This window comes from Panthera leo, chromosome B4, assembly GCF_018350215.1.
Source record: "Panthera leo isolate Ple1 chromosome B4, P.leo_Ple1_pat1.1, whole genome shotgun sequence".
NCBI classification, from domain to species: Eukaryota; Metazoa; Chordata; class Mammalia; order Carnivora; family Felidae; genus Panthera; species Panthera leo.
The window spans coordinates 104,765,992-104,788,656 of NC_056685.1; the positions used below are offsets into that span (position 1 = coordinate 104,765,992).

Sequence of the window (22,665 nt, forward strand, 5' to 3'; positions counted from 1 at the left end):
GCTTAGGTTGTGATCCCAGGGTCATGAGATCAAGCCCTGTGTCAGAATGGAGACTGCTTAAGATTCTGTCTCCCTCTGCCCCCTCCCTCACTCATGCGCGCTCTTTCTCTCTCTCTCTCTCTCTCTCTCTCTCTCTCTCTCTCTCTCTCTCAAATGAAAAAAGAAGAATACATTGGATGAGAATAGAAGGAGGAGAATAAATAATAAACAATCTAAGTAAGTAAATTAAATACAGGGTCAGGAGAAACTTCATTAAAAGGTGAGATTTTAGCAAAGACATGAAAAAGGTAAGTGAGTCACCAAGTGAGTAGCTGGGGGAAAATCATTCCACACAAGTGGAATAAACTGACATATTTGACGAATAGTAAGAAGCCAGAGTGGACATGAGGAAGACCAGTAGGAGAGGAGCTCAGGGAGGCAATAGCTCTGGGTGGAGAGTATCGATCACGTAGAGCTGCATAGGATATTACAAGTCTTATTCTAAGTGAAATGGGTGTCGGTCAGGAAGTTAACAGTAAGTAGATGGAGGGTTTGCATCATTGGAATAATTTGAAATGAGTTTACTTACAAAGGGGCTATTTACAAGATATAGGTGTAGGAGAATCATGGGATATAGTGTGGAAATCTATGGCTTACCATAGAAAATTCCAAAGCTTTGAGATAGGTATTTTACCAGTTTAGAGAACGGAAAGTGGAACAAAAGGCTGAAACAGAGAACAAGGTATGAAATGAAGCTGGAGAGGTAGGCACAAGCAGATATAGTTAAGGAACAGAGTCTTAATGTTTTTTTGTTTTTTGTGTTTTTTTAAGTTTCTAGTTAAAAATCCCCGTTAGTTAACGTACAATGTAATATTAGTTTCAGGTGTACAATATAATGATTCAACACTTCCATACATCACCTGATGCTCATCAAAACAAATGCTCTCCTTAATCCCTGTCACCTATTTCACCTATCCTCCCACCCATCTCCCCTCTGGTGACCATCAGTTTGTTCTCTATTGTTAAGTGTCTGTTTCTTGGCTTTTAATCTTGAAAGGAAAAGAAGGATCTATTAAGCGGGGAAGGGAACTGATGAAGTTTATATTTTAAAATATCACTTTGCAGTATTAAAACTGAAATAAGGAGCAAGAGTGGGTGTTGGTAACCAATCAAGAGGCTTTCATAGCAGTGCAGGTAGTTTGGGATGGTGGAAATAGAGAATATTAATGGATTTGAGGAACATTTAGGAGAAAAATAAGCTGGAATTTCTAAAACATGCTATATATGGGAAAGTGAAAAGATTCCTGAGCTTTTTGACTCATGTAAATGAGTAAATGTTGATGCCAGTCACCGAAATAGGAAACTTTAGGACATCTGGTTTTGTCATTCAGTTATTTAGATTTTGGACATGTTGATTATCAGGTGCCAATGAAATATCCATTTGGAGTTGGTGGTTAGGCTATTGGTGATCAGAATTAGATCTTAGAGAAGAGGTTGAAGATATAATTTAGGAATTGGAGTAGGTTGAATAGTGTGTCCCAAAAAGTCGTGTCAACTCAGAACCTCAGAATGTGACCTCATTTAGGTATAGGGTATTTATAGATTTAACTAGTTAACATGAGGTCATACTGGAATAAGGTGGACCCTAAATCCAATAGTTAGTGTCCTCATAAGAAGAGGAGAGGATACACAGAGACCCAGAGGGATGACAGAGGCAGAAACTGGAGTGGTACAGCCACAAGCCCTGAAATGCCAAGGATTGTCAGCAACCACTAGATCCTAAGAAAGGGCAAGGAAAGGCTCTTCCCTACAGCCTCAAAGGGAGCATGACCCAGCCCATACCTTGATTTCAGACTTCTAGCCTCCAGAACAGTGAGAGAATACCTTTTTGTTGTTTTAAGCTACCAAGTGTATGGTAATTTGTTATAGCTGACCTAGGAAATTAATCCAGGAATTGTCAGTGTAAATTGAGGTATAGGTAAGGCTGCCTAGGGAAAGCACACAGATAGAACAGGGGTTGCACACTGGCTCTGATAGTGCCCACGGGCCCATTTTTGGCAATTTTGACAGTTGTGTTATGCTCCAATTGTTCTTTAAATAGCAGTAAGACTGGGCAAATGTGATACTTGGTTACCATGAAAATTGATGATTACCTATTTTATTGTATCTAGCTGCTTCACACACTTATTTACCAACTGAAAGCACTTGAGTTTGCAAAATCTTTCCTCAAAAAAGTATAAAGGGTGAGATAGGATTAATTCTTATGCATTAATCCTTATGTCTAATTTAATAGACAGAAAATAACAAACTGTCAGGGGATATGATGAGCATCAGGCCTCAAATAAGAGAGCATGGTATCATGGAACCAGAGGAAGAGAATGTTATAAAGAGGGAGCATCAGAACCTCCTGAAATTCACAGTAAGAAAAGTACTGGGTTTTATCTCATAGATGCTAGTGGTGAGGGAAGCAAGAGCTGTTGGAGTAACATGGTTAGATGTGTCTATTTTAGAAAGATAATGTTACTCTTAATGTAAAGGATGGACAAGACTAAAGGAAAAAGAAAAAGAATTAGTAGGTATTACATTTACCTAGTCAAAAGCTAATGAAGACTGAAAATGAAAAGAAGGTATAATTAAGAGGATATGTTTGGGGCGCCTGGGTGGCTCAGTCGGTCAAGTGTCCAACTTCGGCTCAGGTCATGATCTCACGGTTTGTGGGTTCGAGCCCCGCATGGGGCTCTGAGTTGGTAGCACAGAGCCTGGAGCCTGCTTCGGATTCTATGTCTCCCTCTCTCTCTGCCCCCTCCCCTGCTCATTCTCTCTCCCTCTCTCTCTCTCTCTCTCTCTCTCTCTCTCAAAAATAAATAATAAAGATTAAAAAAATTAAAAAAAAATAAGAGGCTATGTTTAAGGATATAATTAAGGATATAACTAAAAGAACTGGGGGATTAAAGGAAAGAATAATAGAAGATGGTTCTAAAGTTCAAACTTGTTTAGTTAAGTAGATGGTAATATTATTAACATAAGAAGGAAAAATTAGTAGAATCTCTACTTTTATGAGATGGATGGATTTCTAAAGCCAACAGAGAAGAAATGGGATAGATGAAAAAAAAAAAAAAGGAGACTTTATCTATTCTAAAACTATCATTTAAAGATAGCATAAAAGTGATCCCCGGGGAAATAACTGATAAAGGTGGTTAAAGCTCACTTTGACTAGATCTGAATTTATGAACACAGTTAAATAGGAGATAAATATATAACAATAGAAACAGTGAACTCTGTGACTTAGATTCAGGACATAGAAGGGAGCTTCATTCTTCACTGCAGTCAGAATGAAGCTGGTGAAATAGGGTCCAAAGATAATATTGAACCTGCACATGAAAGGCTTTCTTTGACTTTGAGGGTGTCTTGTCTCTGTATCAGTTGTTTGCTCTTTGTTAAAAAATGAGCAGAACTGTGAGGCCACCATGACCTCAGTCACAGAGGAAACTGTGATGTAGATTCAGAAAACTTCAAGGAGATTCCACAACCACCAGGTGTCCAAAGGAGAGAGGCTTTAATGGCATTTCACATAGCCCTGAGCCAAGGCTGGCAGTTCCTATAAACTGCCCTAGGAACTTAGGTGTTTTGGCTAGGGATTCAGGGAGCCATATACATTGAGTAAGACTGTCCTTCTCCCACTACAGTTAATGTAGGGTTGGAGAGGAAGCTCTCTTATACACAAAAATTACCCTTCTATATAGGCCTTTATTGTGGGAGTAAAGAATAGGTTTATGAGCCCTAAGGAACATCTTAACCTTTCTCTACTCTCATCACCTTCATCAGCACAAATTAGTGAACATGTGTGAAGTAAAGACCATCTTTTATTAGCCTCCAGTTTTCTAATGACAGCCCCATGTGTTCAGAAGTCTTTTCTGCTGGCTTCCATGTTCGTGTCATCTAAAATAGAGAGGGATACCAGGAATCCTATGTATCCCTGCCTTCATCTTCCCTTTATTACTAGAAATCAATTGGGAATCCCAAAACTCTGCATTCTTCTGAATAATTCCCACCCCTCTCTTCCCTACCACACACTCACAGCTTCACCACTGTCTTTCTAAAGACTGCCAGGACTAATCCCATCATGCATTTAATTTCTATTCCTGTCTACAGGAAGAGAATGGATGTGGGATGGAGGGGGGCGACAAGGAAGACCCAACTATTTTATTGGTTAGCATGTTTCCTAACTATTCTTAATAAAATAGCACAAACCCATCTCTCTAGCCCCTTACCCTTTACAGTAAGCTCTAGATATTTCTCTTTTTGGTTATAAGAAAAAAAAAAAAAAAACTTTACAGTTATTCTTTCATTTAGCAGTAATCACATCTCAGTAAAATTGTAAAACCTTAAATAAAACTCAACTTGCTATTTCAGGTCATCTAGGAAATAGAGGAAGTAGTCCAAGGATCCCCAGGACCTGGATAGGCTTCAAGGGCTCCACAAGTCCTATGCATTTGTAATTGAAGTTGTTTATATAGCTTGGTGGTTAAGAGCATGGCCTCTGGAGTCCCAATTGCCTAGGTTTAAATCCTACCTCACCATGTGCTATATTTTGCAACTTAGGCAGTTTACTTAACCTGTGTGTGCTTAGTTTCCCTAGCTAAACCGTGCGTATAGTACTGTACCTACCTCATAGAATTGCTGTAGGGACTAAAACTAGTTAATACATTTAAAGCAGTTAAAGCAATAGTGCCTCACAATATTAAGTGCTGTATAAACACTAGCATTATTATTATTTATATTCCCAGAGTAAGGTCCATATCTTCCATCTGATTATCAGTAAGGCCTATCATAAATCTTAATTTATGAACAGAAGGAAACCACTTTCACAGGCTTCTGATCTTCATGAAATTTAAACTTTCTCTATTTTAATCAAAAGTCATCTGATCCTTTATAGCAGAGAAATGTATTTAGTTGAATCTACTTCAACAGTATTTTCTTTTAAAGAGTTTTTTATGTTTTCAAAGTTTTAATTCTATTTTTACTTTTTAACCTAAGGGAAAATTTATATTTTTCTTATTTTTCTTTTATTTATTTATTTATTTTTTATTTTTTTTATTTTTTAATATATGAAATTTACTGTCAAATTGGTTTCCATACAACACCCAGTGCTCATCCCAAAAGGTGCCCTCCTCAATACCCATCACCCACCCTGCCCTCCCTCCCACCCTGCCCTCCCTCCCACCCCCCATCAACCCTCAGTTTGTTCTCAGTTTTTAACAGTCTCTTATGCTTTGGCTCTCTCCCACTCTAGCCTCTTTTTTTTTTTTTTTTTTTTTTCCTTCCCCTCCCCCATGGGTTTCTGTTATGTTTCTCAGGATCCACATAAGAGTGAAACCATATGGTATCTGTCTTTCTCTGTATGGCTTATTTCACTTAGCATCACACTCTCCAGTTCCATCCATGTTGCTACAAAAGGCCATATTTCATTTTTTCTCATTGCCACGTAGTATTCCATTGTGTATATAAACCACAATTTCTTTATCCATTCATCAGTTGATGGACATTTAGGCTCTTTCCATAATTTGGCTATTGTTGAGAGTGCCGCTATAAACATTGGGGTACAGGTGCCCCTATGCATCAGTACTCCTGTATCCCTTGGGTAAATTCCTAGCAGTGCTATTGCTGGGTCATAGGGTAGGTCTATTTTTAATTTTCTGAGGAACCTCCACACTGCTTTCCAGAGCGGCTGCACCAATTTGCATTCCCACCAACAGTGCAAGAGGGTTCCTGTTTCTCCACATCCTCTCCAGCATCTATAGTCTCCTGATTTCTTCATTTTGGCCACTCTGACTGGCGTGAGGTGATATCTGAGTGTGGTTTTGATTTGTATTTCCCTGATAAGGAGCGACGTTGAACATCTTTTCATGTGCCTGTTGGCCATCCGGATGTCTTCTTTAGAGAAGTGTCTATTCATGTTTTCTGCCCATTTCTTCACTGGGTTATTTGTTTTTCGGGTGTGGAGTTTGATGAGCTCTTTATAGATTTTGGATACTAGCCCTTTGTCCGATGTGTCATTTGCAAATATCTTTTCCCATTCCGTTGGTTGCCTTTTAGTTTTGTTGGTTGTTTCCTTTGCTGTGCAGAAGCTTTTTATCTTCATAAGGTCCCAGTAATTCACTTTTGCTTTTAATTCCCTTGCCTTTGGGGATGTGCCGAGTAAGAGATTGCTACGGCTGAGGTCAGAGAGGTCTTTTCCTGCTTTCTCCTCTAAGGTTTTGATGGTTTCCTGTCTCACATTCAGGTCCTTTATCCATTTTGAGTTTATTTTTGTGAATGGTGTGAGAAAGTGGTCTAGTTTCAACCTTCTGCATGTTGCTGTCCAGTTCTCCCAGCACCATTTGTTAAAGAGACTGTCTTTTTTCCATTGGATGTTCTTTCCTGCTTTGTCAAAGATGAGTTGGCCATACGTTTGTGGGTCTAGTTCTGGGGTTTCTATTCTATGCCATTGGTCTATGTGTCTGTTTTTATGCCAATACCATGCTGACTTGATGATGACAGCTTTGTAGTAGAGGCTAAAGTCTGGGATTGTGATGCCTCCTGCTTTGGTCTTCTTCTTCAAAATTACTTTGGCTATTCGGGGCCTTTTGTGGTTCCATATGAATTTTAGGATTGCTTGTTCTAGTTTCGAGAAGAATGCTGGTGCAATTTTGATTGGGATTGCATTGAATGTGTAGATAGCTTTGGGTAGTATTGACATTTTGACAATATTTATTCTTCCAATCCATGAGCACGGAATGTCTTTCCATTTCTTTATATCTTCTTCAATTACCTGCATAAGCTTTCTATAGTTTTCAGCATACAGATCTTTTACATCTTTGGTTAGATTTATTCCTAGGTATTTTATGCTTCTTGGTGCAATTGTGAATGGGATCAGTTTCTTCATTTGTCTTTCTGTTGCTTCATTGTTAGTGTATAAGAATGCAACTGATTTCTGCACATTGATTTTGTATCCTGCAACTTTGCTGAATTCATGTATCAGTTCTAGCAGACTTTTGGTGGAGTCTATCGGATTTTCCATGTATAATATCATGTCATCTGCAAAAAGCGACAGCTTGACTTCATCTTTGCCAATTTTGATGCCTTTGATTTCCTTTTGTTGTCTGATTGCTGATGCTAGAACTTCCAGCACTATGTTAAACAAGAGCGGTGACAGTGGGCATCCCTGTCGTGTTCCTGATCTCAGGGAAAAAGCTCTCAGTTTTTCCCCGTTGAGGATGATGTTAGCTGTGGGCTTTTCATAAATGGCCTTTATGATCTTTAAGTATGTTCCTTCTATCCCGACTTTCTCAAGGGTTTTTATTAAGAAAGGGTGCTGGATTTTGTCAAAGGCCTTTTCTGCATCGATTGACAGGATCATATGGTTCTTCTCTTTTTTTTTGTTAATGTGATGTATCACGTTGATCGATTTGCGAATGTTGAACCAGCCCTGCATCCCAGGAATGAATCCCACTTGATCATGGTGAATAATTCTTTTTATATGCTGTTGAATTCGATTTGCAAGTATCTTATTAAGAATTTTTGCATCCATATTCATCAGGGATATTGGCCTGTAGTTCTCTTTTTTTACTGGGTCTCTGTCTGGTTTAGGAATCAAAGTAATACTGGCTTCATAGAATGAGTCTGGAAATTTTCCTTCCCTTTCTATTTCTTGGAATAGCTTGAGAAGGATAGGTATTATCTCTGCTTTAAATGTCTGGTAGAACTCCCCTGGGAAGCCATCTGGTCCTGGACTCTTATTTGTTGGGAGATTTTTGATAACCGATTCAATTTCTTCGCTGGTTATGGGTCTGTTCAAGCTTTCTATTTCCTCCTGATTGAGTTTTGGAAGAGTGTGGGTGTTTAGAAATTTGTCCATTTCTTCCAGGTTGTCCAATTTGCTGGCATATAATTTTTCATAGTATTCCCTGATAATTGTTTGTATCTCTGAGGGATTGGTTGTAATCATTCCATTTTCATTCATGATTTTATCTATTTGGGTCATCTCCCTTTTCTTTTTGAGAAGCCTGGCTAGAGGTTTGTCAATTTTGTTTATTTTTTCAAAAAACCAACTCTTGGTTTCGTTGATCTGCTCTACAGTTTTTTTAGATTCTATATTGTTTATTTCTGCTCTGATCTTTATTATTTCTCTTCTTCTGCTGGGTTTAGGCTGCCTTTGCTGTTCTGCTTCTATTTCCTTTAGGTGTGCTGTTAGATTTTGTATTTGGGATTTTTCTTGTTTCTTGAGATAGGCCTGGATTGCAATGTATTTTCCTCTCAGGACTGCCTTCGCTGCATCCCAGAGCGTTTGGATTGTTGTATTTTCATTTTCGTTTGTTTCCATGTATATTTTAATTTCTTCTCTAATTGCCTGGTTGACCCACTCATTCGTTAGTAGGGTGTTCTTTAACCTCCATGCTTTTGGAGGTTTTCCAGACTTTTTCCTGTGGTTGATTTCAAGCTTCATAGCATTGTGGTCTGAAAGTATGCATGGTATAATTTCAATTCTTGTAAACTTATGAAGGGCTGTTTTGTGACCCAGTATATGATCTATCTTGGAGAATGTTCCATGTGCACTCGAGAAGAAAGTATATTCTGTTGCTTTGGGATGCAGAGTTCTAAATATATCTGTCAAGTCCATCTGATCCAATGTATCATTCAGGGCCCTTGTTTCTTTATTGACTGTGTGTCTAGATGATCTATCCATTTCTGTAAGTGGGGTGTTAAAGTCCCCTGCAATGACCACATTCTTGTCAATAAGGTTGCTTATGTTTATGAGTAATTGTTTTATATATCTGGGGGCTCGGGTATTTGGCGCATAGACATTTATAATAGTTAGCTCTTCCTGGTGGATAGACCCTGTGATTATTATATAATGCCCTTCTTCATCTCTTGTTACAGCCTTTAATTTAAAGTCTAGTTTGTCTGATATAAGTATGGCTACTCCAGCTTTCTTTTGGCTTCCAGGAGCATGATAAATAGTTCTCCATCCCCTCACTCTCAATCTAAAGGTGTCCTCAGATCTAAAATGAGTCTCTTGTAGACAGCAAATAGATGGGTCTTGCTTTTTTATCCATTCTGATACCCTATGTCTTTTAGTTGGCGCATTTAATCCATTTACATTCAGGGTTATTATAGAAAGATATGGGTTTAGAGTCATTGTGATGTCTGTATGTTTTATGCTTGTAGTGATGTCTCTGGTACTTTGTCTCACAGGATCCCCCTTAGGATCTCTTGTAGGGCTGGTTTCGTGGTGACAAATTCCTTCAGTTTTTGTTTGTTTGGGAAGACCTTTATCTCTCCTTCTATTCTAAATGACAGACTTGCTGGATAAAGGATTCTCGGCTGCATATTTTTTCTGTTTAGCACACTGTAGATATCGTGCCAAGCCTTTCTGGCCTGCCAAGTTTCAAAGGAGAGATCAGTCACGAGTCTTATAGGTCTCCCTTTATATGTGAGGGCACGTTTATCCCTTGCTGCTTTCAGAATTTTCTCTTTATCCTTGTATTTTGCCAGTTTCACTATGATATGTCGTGCAGAAGATCGATTCAAGTTACGTCTGAAGGGAGTTCTCTGTGCCTCTTGGATTTCAATGCCTTTTTCCTTCCCCAGTTCAGGGAAGTTCTCAGCTATAATTTGTTCAAGTACCCCTTCAGCACCTTTCCCTCTCTCTTCCTCCTCTGGGATACCAATTATGCGTATATTATTTTTTTTTAGTGTATCACTTAGTTCTCTAATTTTCCCCTCATACTCCTGGATTTTTTTATCTCTCTTTCTTTCAGCTTCCTCTTTCTCCATAACTTTATCTTCTAGTTCACCTATTCTCTCCTCTGCCTCTTCAAGCCGAGCCATCGTGGATTCCATTTTGTTTTGCATTTCGTTTAAAGCGTTTTTCAACTCCTCGTGACTGTTCCTTAGTCCCTCGATCTTTGTGGCAAGAGATTCTCTGCTGTCCTGTATACTGTTTTCAAGCCCAGCGATTAATTTTATGACTATTATTCTAAATTCACTTTCTGTTATATTATTTAAATCCTTTTTGATCAGTTCATTAGCTGTTGTTATTTCCTGGAGATTCTTCTGAGGGGAATTCTTCCGTTTGGTCATTTTGGAGATTCCCTTGCGTGGTGAGGACCTGCAGTGCACTTCCCCTGTGCTGTGGTGTATAACTGGAGTTAGTGGGCGGGGCCGCAGTCCGACCCGATGTCTGCCCCCAGCCCACTGCTGGGGCCACAGTCAGACTGGTGTGTGCCTTCTCTTCCCCTCTCCTAGGGGCGGGATTCACTGTGGGGTGGCGTGTCCCGTCTGGGCTACTTGCACACTGCCAGGCTTGTGTTGCTGGGGATCTGGCATATTAGCTGGGGTGGGTAGGCAAGGTGCACGGGGTGGGGGTGGAGGGGCAGGCTTAGCTCGCTTCTCCTTAGGTGATCCACTTCAGGAGGAGCCCTGTGGCAGCGGAAGGGAGTCAGACCCGCTGCCAGAGGGGTGGCTCCGCAGAAGCACAGAGTTGGGTGTTTGCGCGGAGCGAGCAAGTTCCCTGGCAGGAACTGGTTCCCTTTGGGATTTTGGCTGGGGGATGGGCGGGGGAGATGGCGCTGGCGCCTTTGTTCCCCGCCAAGCTGAGCTCTGCCGTCCGGGGGCTCAGCAGCTCTCCCTCCCTTTGTCCTCCAGCCTTCCCGCTTTCCGAGCAGAGCTGTTAACTTATGACCTCCCAGACGCTAAGTCGCGCTTGCTGTCGGAACACAGTCCGTCCGGCCCCTCCGCTTTTGCCAGCCAGACTCGGGGGCTCCGCTTGGCCGGCGAGCCGCCCCTCCGCCCCGGCTCCCTCCCGCCAGTCCGTGGAGCGCGCACGGCCTCGCCGCCCTTCCTACCCTCTTCCGTGGGCCTCTAGTCTGCGCTTGACTCCGGAGACTCCGTTCTGCTAATCCTCTGGCGGTTTTCTGGGTTCTTTAGGCAGGTGTAGGTGGAATCTAAGTGCTCGGCAGGACGCGCTGTGAGCCCCGCGTCCTCCTACGCCGCCATCTTCCGGGACTCCCCTCTTATTTTTCTTTTAATTGTCATAGTCTTGATAAAATTTAAGCTCTTATTTTCCAGGCTTCAATTTAAAAAAGAAACTCATTTGTTTTCCTTTTCAAAACCCCTATGTAATTAATAGTTTTGCATAAGGATTTGGACATCAGCAAATCATGTACAGAACTCTGTAAGTGAGTTGGGCAAAAGATATGTGTGATTAAACCGTGAATGTTGATTTTTGTTGTTGTTACTTAAACCATATATGCAATTGAGCCAAATTGAATCACAATTGAAAATATTGCAGCCTGTTAATACAAGGAAGAAAGAAGAGCTTATACAGCTGTTCTTTTTCTGGAAAGTGAATATAGTGGCTGAAAAAATAATTGATGCTTCATCATTGTTAGGGATGAATTAATATTGTTCTATAATAAATTGCCAAATTTCATTTAATAAATCATTTTTTTTTTAGAAAGTCAGGTCAGCAATAAATGGCAAGAATCTCATTACTTATTTCCTATAGTTACACTGAACATAAAGAGTACTTCCATTTTAAATTGCTCTTGCTAAATCTTAGAAAAAATAATTTTGGCAAATTGGTTAGTATCAGACCTAGAGCTTAAACACAAAACAGCTGTTGTTGAAAATACCACTTTCATAACATTAATATGCTTTCAATTAACAGATTGGAATGAACTGTTAAACATTACTACCTCCATGTTTAACTACTGTTTGACTCTCTCAATAACTGCTTTTCTTTCTCAATAGATTGTTTACTTTAACTGAAAGAGGAAGAATCTTATTTAAATAATCCATATTTTTCCTCCATCTGCAGAAAGCACCCAAGACAAGTGGGGATTTCCAATGTGCCATTATTTAAAGGAAGAGAGATGGTGCTGTGGTCGTAATGCCAGAATGTCGGCATGTTTGGTATGATTATATTTTTTTCTGGACTAAGAACTTTATCCAGATGTTACAGAATTTATTATTGTTGGCTGATATCATGAATTAAATGCCAAGTTTTGCAGAGCATCATTATTAATGCTTTTGTGCATTGCAAATTTTGATTAAAAAATCACTTGCCCTTCCAGCATTATCTACTTTACATGCAGTGTGGTAACAATTTATAGTTATACTTTTTTACATATAATTTTTTATATATAATTACTTTAATTACCATATAAAATGTACCAGCTACCAAGTGTTAAACACCGAATTAGTTCAGTGCTTTATTCACAGTTCTGTGGTATGTTTGTATGTGTTTATAGTAGATCATTTGGTCTACTAATTTTTTTTTTTAATGTTTATTCTTGAGAGAGAGTGAGACAGAGTATTAGTGGGGGAGGGGCAGAGAGAGAGGGAGACAGAATCCAAAGCAGGCTCCAGGCTCTGAGCTGTCAGCACAGAGCCCAATGCGGGGCTCCAACCCACAAAGTGCGAGACCATGACCTGAGCTGAAGTCAGACGCTTAACCAACTGAGCCACCCAGGCGTCCCTCCTAATTTTTTATAGAATGGGAAAGATATTAATAAGGTACCTGGAAGTAACTATCTAATTAAATAAAGCCTTTAATGTGCCTTATTTGGCTTGTGTCCTTCCACCTAGAACACTTTAACCTGTGGTATTTTCTGTTCATGGTGTTATGTTAGTTTATAAAGAATAGGTGCACGTTAAAACATCTAAGTTATTTTTTGTCATTAGAAATTTCAAATATAGTTGATTAAATAATGTGTTTGATGTCCAACCCCAAGATAAATTAATTATTCTATGACCATTATTTCTCTGCCAGTTTATACAGCAATATAAAAAATAGCACACCAGTGTTCTAGGTCACAGATCCTAGTATTATCATAGAAATCTATTTATGCTCAAATAATAATTTTTAAAGTCCTCTTAAAATGCTTTTCTGGGAAATTATCTTGTTCTTTCACTATATCTGCTAGTAATGTTTATTCGGGGTCATGTTATAGTGACAAGTAATTCTTGAAATGACTTAGTTCTCAGAATGCAGCAGCCAGGATTATACTCTTCAGGCAAGAAATTAGGGAATCTGACTAACCTAAGAAAAAAGACCTAATGATGCTGGCATCAGGGATTTTACAATAAAGCAGGACACATGTCACCTTTATGATAAAGCCTACAAGTAACAGTCCTCACTCATAAGCACAGTACTTCTAATCACATTTACAATACCCCCATTTTAATTATCAACAGACAGCCAAGGATCACTAGATGTATAAGGAAAATCTAACATGAAAGAACAGAGATCAGAAAAACTGAAGAAAAGCAACTTGGAGGAAATGGAGACTATACAAAATAAAATAATATAAAATAACTATTAATATCCCTTACAGAGATAAAAGAATATATGGTACCCACAAAACAAAAATGTTTGCTATAAAAATAAACATTCAAAGAAACATAAAGAAGAGGTTTTGAAAAATAAATTTTAGAATATTTAATGTATAGACCACACTGCACTTAATAACTTTCTCTGCCCAATGTGAGCTTCCTATGGAATGCCCCTCTCCTTGGCTCCATTGCAGTCCCTGACTACTTTGGCTTTTTTGGATGCTAAGGAACATTTTTTTGATGTATTTTTTGTTAATTGTATTTTACTCCATAACTGACCTTTTCCACAAATAATCAAAGTTACAGGGGTTAAAAAAAAAAAGAGATCGAGAAAGGAGAACTTTCTGGTGATGCTTTGAAAAATTGTTAAGGGTACTAACCAGAGATAAATTTAAATTAGATTAGCACAATCATGTCAGCATACTTTAAGCTTGATAAAACTGCAAAATATTTTCGATTAACACTTGGTATATATTTTCTTCATTATCTTTATTTATTGGCCAAGAAAAATACTAATGTTTGCAAGAAACTTCTTATCACCTACCTGGTTATCTTTTATTACGTAACCAAAATTTATCATTTGTATTTCTAAAGTCCGTCATCAGCAACACATACTAAAAGTAGTCTTGGTATTGACTACTTTTAACTAGTTATTCTTATCTAAAAGTAGACACTTTTATCAACACCAAACAGTTTATTATTAAAAACCCATGTTTCTTTATTCAGTTCAGCCTGTTAGCCAAAGCTGTAACACAAAAATCTAATCTGAAATGAGCACAGACAGTACTGTAAAAGAAAATCAATGTTTTCTTCAATAATAAACTTATTCTGGGCCTGTTGCTATTTAATTTAATATGAAAATTATGTAATAATTTGCTCCTGTATTCCTAAAACTCTGGCTCTAGATGTTAGGTGAAGGTATCATTCAAGTCTTTGGAGAATTATAATTTTTTTCTTCAAATAATTTCTGCGAAGCAACTTCTTATACAGTGAACTCATTTTCCCACTAAATCTTAATGGTATGAGGGCAGGTGAAGTTAAGGTTCAAAGAACAAGTTTTTACTTCCTGCTCACTTGCTAACTAGCTATACAACTATGGCAACTTATTTTACCTTGCCAGTGAACTTGTGCCTCTGCAAAAATTGTACTTACACAGGATAATCTGTAAATTATCTTTCAGTTTTAAAAGTATGTGAGTTATTATTTATGAAGAATAGCAACCTGAAGCAAACATGGGTATTCTAAAATTGAATAGGAAGTATATGTAGATCTATTATATTTTACTACTCTATTTTGAAATATTTTCTAATTAAAATTTAAAAAATAAAGGTAAATATTGAAATATTAATGTAATTCAGTTTTAAAACTTTATAAATGTAGAAATGTTTGTCTCTTAAAAATGGAAGTTTTAGAAGCCTTTATTCCATACTGAAACTATGATAAATCTTTCAGATGTATCTTTTATATATGTTTGGTTATGCATATTTACTGGAAATATGAGGAAATACTTTGTAAAATCATCTGGATCTTAAATAAATATAAATGTAAAACCAGCTATATAGAAAATTGTAAAAATATGTATTCTTTCTCTTTTGGGCACTTGATCATATGTGACTTTGATTTGAATTTGTAGACCAGGCCAACCAAAACTATACATACTATTCTAAACTAAATTTTCACCTATAATCTGTTCAATAAAACCTTGTACAATAAAAGGCAACTATATGTTTATAAAAAATTAGAAGAGAATACACTTAGAAGTAGTATATAAACATGTTTATTATATACACACATATAATAATAGATTTGGATTTGATTGTTTCTGCTAAACAGCTAAAAGTGAGCCAAGACCATGTTCTTTTATTTCTTTCGTTTTCTTATTCTTTCTAAAATTCAAGGAGTATATACAATTGGGTGTGTATGTGTTTGTGTACATGACACACATCTATTATAAATCAACCCTAGAGTATACAACTATACTGGTTAACATTCCTCAATGATATTAACACTTGTAAATGTGTAAACTTACACATTATCACTTAATTAATCTTTTTAAATGTCACTTTTATAAGCCTTTATACAGTGTGTTTATAAGTCTTATAAGATAAGACTAAATATACCAGCAGTCTTTGTCTTACTTTTTTCTCCTTATTTTTTCTCTAAAGGCATTGGAACGGGTTGCGGTTGGCCAAGGGGTAAGTACAAGTGTTTACTCTAATACAGCAGATGGACAGGATAGTTTTCTTAAAGTACTCTTCTTACTTGACCTGCTGATGAACTTAAAACCTGTCTTCTTGTCACCTCTTCTTATTCAAATTTGTACATTTTCTAGAAGTTTCTCTTTAAAAGAGAAGTGAACTTCCAGAAAAAGGAAATTGAACTTTTAAGAAAATGTCCACATTATATTCTTGTACTAATGTGTCATTTCTTCATAATACACTAAACAGTCTATGAATATTTCCAAAGACTGCTATTGCTGACTATCAGGCTCTTATGGGCTTAGTTGGAGCAAAGATAAACACAGTATAGCATTCAATTTATTTTTTAACTACAGTCCAAAACACAGACCTACCTGCATTGTTTTTTTGTTGTTTTTTTTGTTTGTTTTTTTTTCCTTATTAACTTGATTGGTCATTAGTTGAAATAGCCAAATGGACTTGCACATATAAACAGAAGTTAAATATATCCCCCAAAATGTCCATAAAATTGCCTTATTCTCTATTTTATGATTGATGAAACATATTAAGAATTTCTAAAAGTTTTTTTAGCTGTTCTTTTTAAGCTTTTCACAGGATTTTTCTTGTTGTACCTAAATGTTAGAAATCTCTTTTTGCTTCTTTTCAAGGAACATTAATATGTCAATTTGAATTTTTTTAAATAATTATAATTTAAAATGATAATAGCAGCAAATATATACTGAGTATTTACTCTGGCCCAGGCTCAATGCTAAGAACTTTTTTTCTTAAATATATTTGTTGTTCCTATCTAAAAATTGATAAAAGCTGATTTTTTTAAAGGCATTAGGGCATATTGTTGAGTTATGTGGGCTTTCGTCTCAAACTGCTGGTTTGCAGTTGTACTGCTTATGAGTCTAGTGGTTCCCTAGGATCTGGAAGAGAAAAGAGCCTTCATCATAATGTCCCTGTGCATTTTTGTGGTGTTTTTCAGTTTCCCAAGTGCTTATTCATGTTTACAGTCAATCTTATAAGTTGAGTATTATCCCAAACTTACATGAGAACATGATACACAGCAGAAGTTTAATAGTGCATTCTACCTCCCTTAATTAATTGCAGAGTACTGACTTCCAGCTTAGTGCCGTCTCCACTAGACCTGTAAAATGCATGCCTAAGATATATACTTTAAGCGTGTGCTTTTTGCTCCCTCCGATTTAAGATGCATTAAAGTGTTAGGTTGATTTATCATTTGTGAAGGAGAGAAAGTAAACTCTGAGCCACATCCAGTTTATTCTTGGAATTGTCAGACACAGGGTGCTGGGGAGATGTTGACTCCCTTCCCACATGCCTCCATCTGTATTTACCAGGATGGATAGACCCAGTTATCCCAGGAATGCACGTTTGAAGGCACTTCATAACTCTCTTCCCTTTCTCTTAGCGAACAGCTGTAAGGCTCTTATTTATTCAGGATAACTAAGGAATGATGATTTATTCTATCCTGTTTTTATTTCTCTGTGCATTGCATTTCTGTATGATCTCTTGTTTAAATGCATTTCTTGGGGGTTTTTTGTCATCTTTAACCAGTTTTTAATAACAATATAAATATGCATTCTTTTCTAAATTACCTTGATACCGTTTATATAATTTTTCTCAAAGGCATAGGTATGGAAACTTTATTTTTAAGATTTTTTTTCCTGACTGAAGTATTGAATAAAAACTAATGACACCATCCCTGCCCAAGTGTCCAAGAGGCCATATAGCATCATGGCTTTATATGTGGACATCAGAGCTAGGCTTCTTCAGTTCAAATACCAGCTCAACTATTTTTGGAAGTTTCATGTAAAATTCATGTAAAATTAAAGTTCCTGTTTATTGTATAGCTAAGTAAATAAAAAGTTAAGAACTTTATAAACCATTTATAATACTAATATTTTACTTCATGTAATAATATATTTCTAAAAATGCCTTAAATGTCAATAGAACAATAGGTGTCAATATATGAAAGAGGATTTCAGCATTTTTGTGAGAAAACTGAAGGGATATGGGGAGAAGGAAGGGACGGATGATAGAGATTTTTGGTACTACAAAAAGAATTACTCAAGATGAAAAAAATGCCAAATGAAAAATATGTGCAGAGATGGAAAATTTTGAATGATATGTTTTGGAGCAGTCTTCTAGAAAGAAAGTTTACAAATCAGAGTTTGTCTTACGTCAAGGCGTTGCATTTAGAAAGAGATTTTATTTAAGAAATATACCTTTTGAAGGTTACAAATTTCGTAGGAGTATTCAAGTATGTCTGCTTTCAGTGCATTATTTTAGGAGCTGAACTGGGGATTTTGGTATTCCTAACACCATTTCCGACTAGAATCACCCTCCCCACTATCCCCACCATCTTGGAAGGATATAACACGTGCCCTTTCCAAGTGCTCTGTCAAAATCCTGCAAGTCAGACATTCTCCAGTGATTTAAGAAGTCAGTGCCATTAGGTGAAGATGCAAGAAACAATGGTTCACCCTCAGCTCCCAACTTGTGTTTTTTTGTAGCCTCAGCGCCTGGGGCCCACAGTGTAGGAACTTGAGGTCAGATGAGAGAGGAGCAGTAGAGTAAGTTTTCTATCTGAGCACACAGGCAAAATTGTATTTTATGCTAGACTCCGTCTGAATCCAAACATATTCTAGTTGAAAACAGACGAAAATAACAATGTTGTGCTCTGAAGGAAAAGGGAAAGAAGTTTGACTCAGGGAATTTGTACAGTGTACTGAACTCTGTCTTTAAAACTACCAGTCATTGCACAGTTTGGGGTTTTCACCTTATTAGCCTTCTCAGGACCATTCAATATTGTTGGCCTCCCTCCACTCTGGCTCATTTTTCTTTCCCCCTTTTTTTTTTTTTTCGTTAGAAACTTTGCATGGAAGCAGGACTGTTGCTGATACTATTTTGTATTGGATTTATTTACACTGTCATTAAGAGTTCTGTGGGGATGTGGATAGAGTTTGGGTGACTTTTGTAGTTTCTTAGTTTAAGTGCCCCTTCCCTTGTTTCAGTGAAGTGTTTTCTTTTATACTTTCTCAAAACTATCATGCTTCCCTGAGGCCCTTCTCTTCATCCATATCTTCTTTGCTTTGGAAAACCTTCATGGATACCTAATCCTATATCCTTCCTGAGGGACAAAAAGACATGCCCTTTTCAATTCTACAGTAGCCAACGCTATGATCTTTTAGACCTCAGACATACTTTTAGCATGTCCTTACTTACAATAGTATCTTCTCTTTCTGGGTGTGAATCCTAGGTGATACGATCTCTGTTCCACCACCATTAGGACAAATCCGTGTTCACTTCTCTTTTGCATGTATTCTACCTTACTGCTCTCTTTTCGGCTCCAGAGCTGATCTTGCTGGTCATGAAAGTTTATTTCTACATTTTTAACTGAACGCACTGCATTTGGGACATTAGCTCATTTTTGTTTGATTGTGCTGTTTCTTCCACCATTCACTACCATTTCTTTTATAGTTTCTTCTATTTTCATGCAGAATTGCTTCCTTAGTATTAGCCTCAGGGTAACAATTTAACTTAGAATGGAAAAATTATAAAAGTTTCCTCTATGTTTTGCAATAAAGTCAGATTTCTAACATTCACTTATGTTCCTGACTCTCTAGTATTGATTCGATATATGTTTTTTATTTGTTTCTTGTGCTTATATTTATCTACATTTTTTTCAGCTGCCTACTGAATCACTCTTCTATCGAGCTGTCCTTCAGGATATTATTAAAGAATGTTATGGCATCACCAAATGGTAGGAGGATTTTATTTTAATAAGGATAACTCTGTTGTCTTATAAGTGAAGTGGTTTTTAGCCTAGGTGAATTTATTCAACATCACTGTTTTTTTAAAAGGAGCTTTGAATTTGAGCATAATGTCAGTAGTAACAAAGAAGTATGCAGCAACTGTATCTTAGATTAATCATTATTAAAGTGGGGGCTCTAATGTTTCCTTTTTGTCCTGAAGCATTGTGTAATGATAAAATAGTCTGTGTCAGTTATAATTTAAAATTTTAGAAGTAATGAAATGTTATATATAAGTAATTCAGTGAATATAATGTTATCATATAGCAAGGGTTACATTTAAAATGTTTCACAACCAGTACAGCCTAAACACTTAACTAATGAGAACAGAAATTGATCATAAATAATTGTGGCCCATGTACTACTGGTAAATAATAGCCCTGCACATGTTTTGTTTGCTGTTGTTTTTTCCAAATAATGCATTGCTTATACAGAGAGGCAGGAATGGGAGAATTTTTCCATAATATTGGTTCAGTAACTGCTGTACTCAAGCATACATTTGCAAGTCTGGCAAATTTCATGAATATCCTCTTGCTAATTACAATTTTAGGATTCTGATAGCCATTTGGTTGTAATAGGATTATTCTTCAGATTAAAATAGGACAGTTTTAAAGTTCTCAAAAATGAATCCACACTTAACAGAGATAGAAACTATTTTTAGATTAGTTATTATTTCTCTGTAAGAAATAAAATAACCTATTTTTTTTTACTGATAGAAATTATGACATATAAATATCTACTATACCATTGGCTTAAACTATCATTTCTGTGTAACTAACTCCCAAATCTTATTGCAGTCTCCATTTTATTTTCCATATGTTTACCAATCTTTAAAATTGTCTACAAATTAATTTCTCATGCTTTCCTGAAAACTAGCTCCCTCTCTTGAGTTCATCACAAGATACTGATTTTGTTGAAAAAAATCACAAAATTTTGCAAATTTATGTCCACTCAGATATTGATTGCCTGCTTCTTTTGAGACCTCAAATCTCTTTATAAATTTTTTTAGCTCTCCCAATGACAACTTAAAATTGTCTCCATTTTTTTATGAATCTTTCTTCTCTCTTAAAAATTACACTGTCCAGCCCTCCACATTCCTGCTTCTTTTACTACTCAGAAGATAGATGGTATTTATTATAAACGCTTTCATTCCAAAGCCTGATTGGCCATTCAGCCACATTTGACAATGTTGATAACTGGGTTTTTTTCTCCAGACTCTCTTCCTCCTTATCTTCCCTTAAGTTACATTCTGAGGCTTTTTTTCCTCCCTACTTGGCATTGTCTGTCACCTATTTACTTAAAGGGTTTTTCCTCTTAACTCACCTCCTACATATATCTTCATTCGCTAATATTTTTATACTCAGCTCCTGTCTCTTAATATATCCTCTTTCTCTTAGGAATTACCTTCACAACTAATATCTTTTTTTTATTTTAAAAAAATTTTTAACATTTATTTATTATTGAGAGACAGAGTATGAGCATGGGAGGGGCAGAGAGAGAGAGACACAGAATCCAAAGCAGGCTCCAGGCTCTGAGCTGTCAGCACAGAGCCCCACGCAGGGCTTGAACTCACAAACTGTGAGATCATGACCTGAGCTGAATTCGGACACTCAACCAACTGAGCCACCCAGGCACCCCCCTCACAACTAATATCTTGAATCAGGTATCCACTCTTAACCTCTTTCACTTAAGTACCTTACAGATATATCAAATTCAGTCTATCCAAAAACCAAAGTCAACTTCCCACTAATTCTAGTCAAGGAAGGTACAAATAAATGAAAAGATACCCTATGTTCATAGATTAGAAGAATTAATAGTGTTAAAATGTAAATACTACCAAAAGCCATCTAGATTCAGTGCAATCCCTATCAAGATCACAGTAGCTTTTTTTTTTTTTAAAGTAGAAAAAACACTCCTAAAATTTATATGGACCACAAAAGAGTCAGAGTAGCCAAAGAATTCCTGTGAAGAACAAAGCAGGAGGGATCACACTTCCTGATATCAAGCTGTAGTCACCAAAACGGGATGGTACTGGCATAAATACAGAGACCAATGTAACAGAATTGAAAGCCCAGAAATAAACTGAAGCATATACAGTTGACCAATATTTGGCAAAGGAGCCAAGAATACCCAATGGAGAAAAGATAGTCTCTTTAATAAATGGCGCTGGGATAATTGGATATTCACATGTAAAAGAAGGAAACTGGATCCATATCTTATATCACTCACAAAAATTAACTCAAGATGGGTTAAAGATTTTCATGTAAAATCTGAAGCCATGAAAGTCCTGGAATAAAACATAAGAATAAAGCTCCTTGATATGGGTCTTGGTAATGACTTTTTGGATATGACACCTAAAGTACAAACAACAAAATAAAAATATGCAAATGGGATTACATCAAACTTAAAAGCTTCCATACAGCAAAAGAAATCATCTACACAGAAGAAAAAAAAACAGACAACTTACAGAATGGGAAAATATATTTGCAAACCATGTATCTGATAAGAGGTCACTGTCCAAAATATATAAAGAACTCCTACAACTTGATAACAACAAAAAAATTTAAAAATGGTCAAAGGGCCTGAATAGACAAAAGGCCAACCAACAAGTACATGTATGAATACACGTCACTAGTCATTAGGGAAATGCAAATTAAAACCACATTGAGATTACTTCACACCTGTTAGAATGGCCATCATCAAAAAGACTAAGAGATAACATTTGTCATGGATATGGAGAAAAGGGAACACTTGTGCATTGTTGGTGGAATTATAAATTGGTACAACTACTGTGGAAAACTGAGTAAAGGATCCTCAAAAAATCAAAACTAGAACTACCAGATGATCCAGTAATTTCACTTTTGGTAATATATCTGAAGGAAATGAATATATTAAATCAAAAAGCTATCTGTAGCCCCATCGTTCGTAGCATTAGCCAAGATATAGAAACATGTCCTTCATTGGATGAAGGGATAATGGAACGTTATTCAGCCATTAAAAAATGAGGAAATCCTATCATTTGCAACAACATAGGCGGACCTTGAAGGCATTATGCTAAGTGAAATAAGTCAGACAGAGAATGACAAATACTGTATGATCTCACTTATATGTGAAATCTCAAAAACAACACCAAAATAAGAAACACCAAACTCATAGAAAGAGATGAGACCTGTGATCACCAGGGGCAGAGGGTAGGGAGATGGGGAATTGGAGGAAAGTGAGAAAAGGTACAAAGTTTTAGCTATAAGATAAATAGGTACTCTAAGGATGTAATGTACAACACAATGACTATA

At 36.8% G+C, this 22,665-nt stretch overlaps 1 protein-coding gene across 9 annotated transcripts in view; it reads left to right on the forward strand.

Annotated features, from left to right (window-relative positions):
• METTL25 (methyltransferase like 25) overlaps nt 1-22,665 on the forward strand; it is a 161,923-nt gene that overhangs the window by 74,824 nt on the left and 64,434 nt on the right. For all 9 annotated transcript variants that reach the window (XR_006204974.1, XR_006204975.1, XR_006204972.1 and 6 more), the window contains exons 6-8: nt 11,840-11,934; nt 15,522-15,551; nt 19,250-19,323. Coding sequence is in view for 3 of the 9 variants with exons in the window: in XM_042947259.1 (XP_042803193.1) it covers nt 11,840-11,934; nt 15,522-15,551; nt 19,250-19,323 (199 nt within the window). In the remaining 6 variants the exon portion in view is untranslated. The remainder of the gene's footprint in view (nt 1-11,839; nt 11,935-15,521; nt 15,552-19,249; nt 19,324-22,665) is intronic.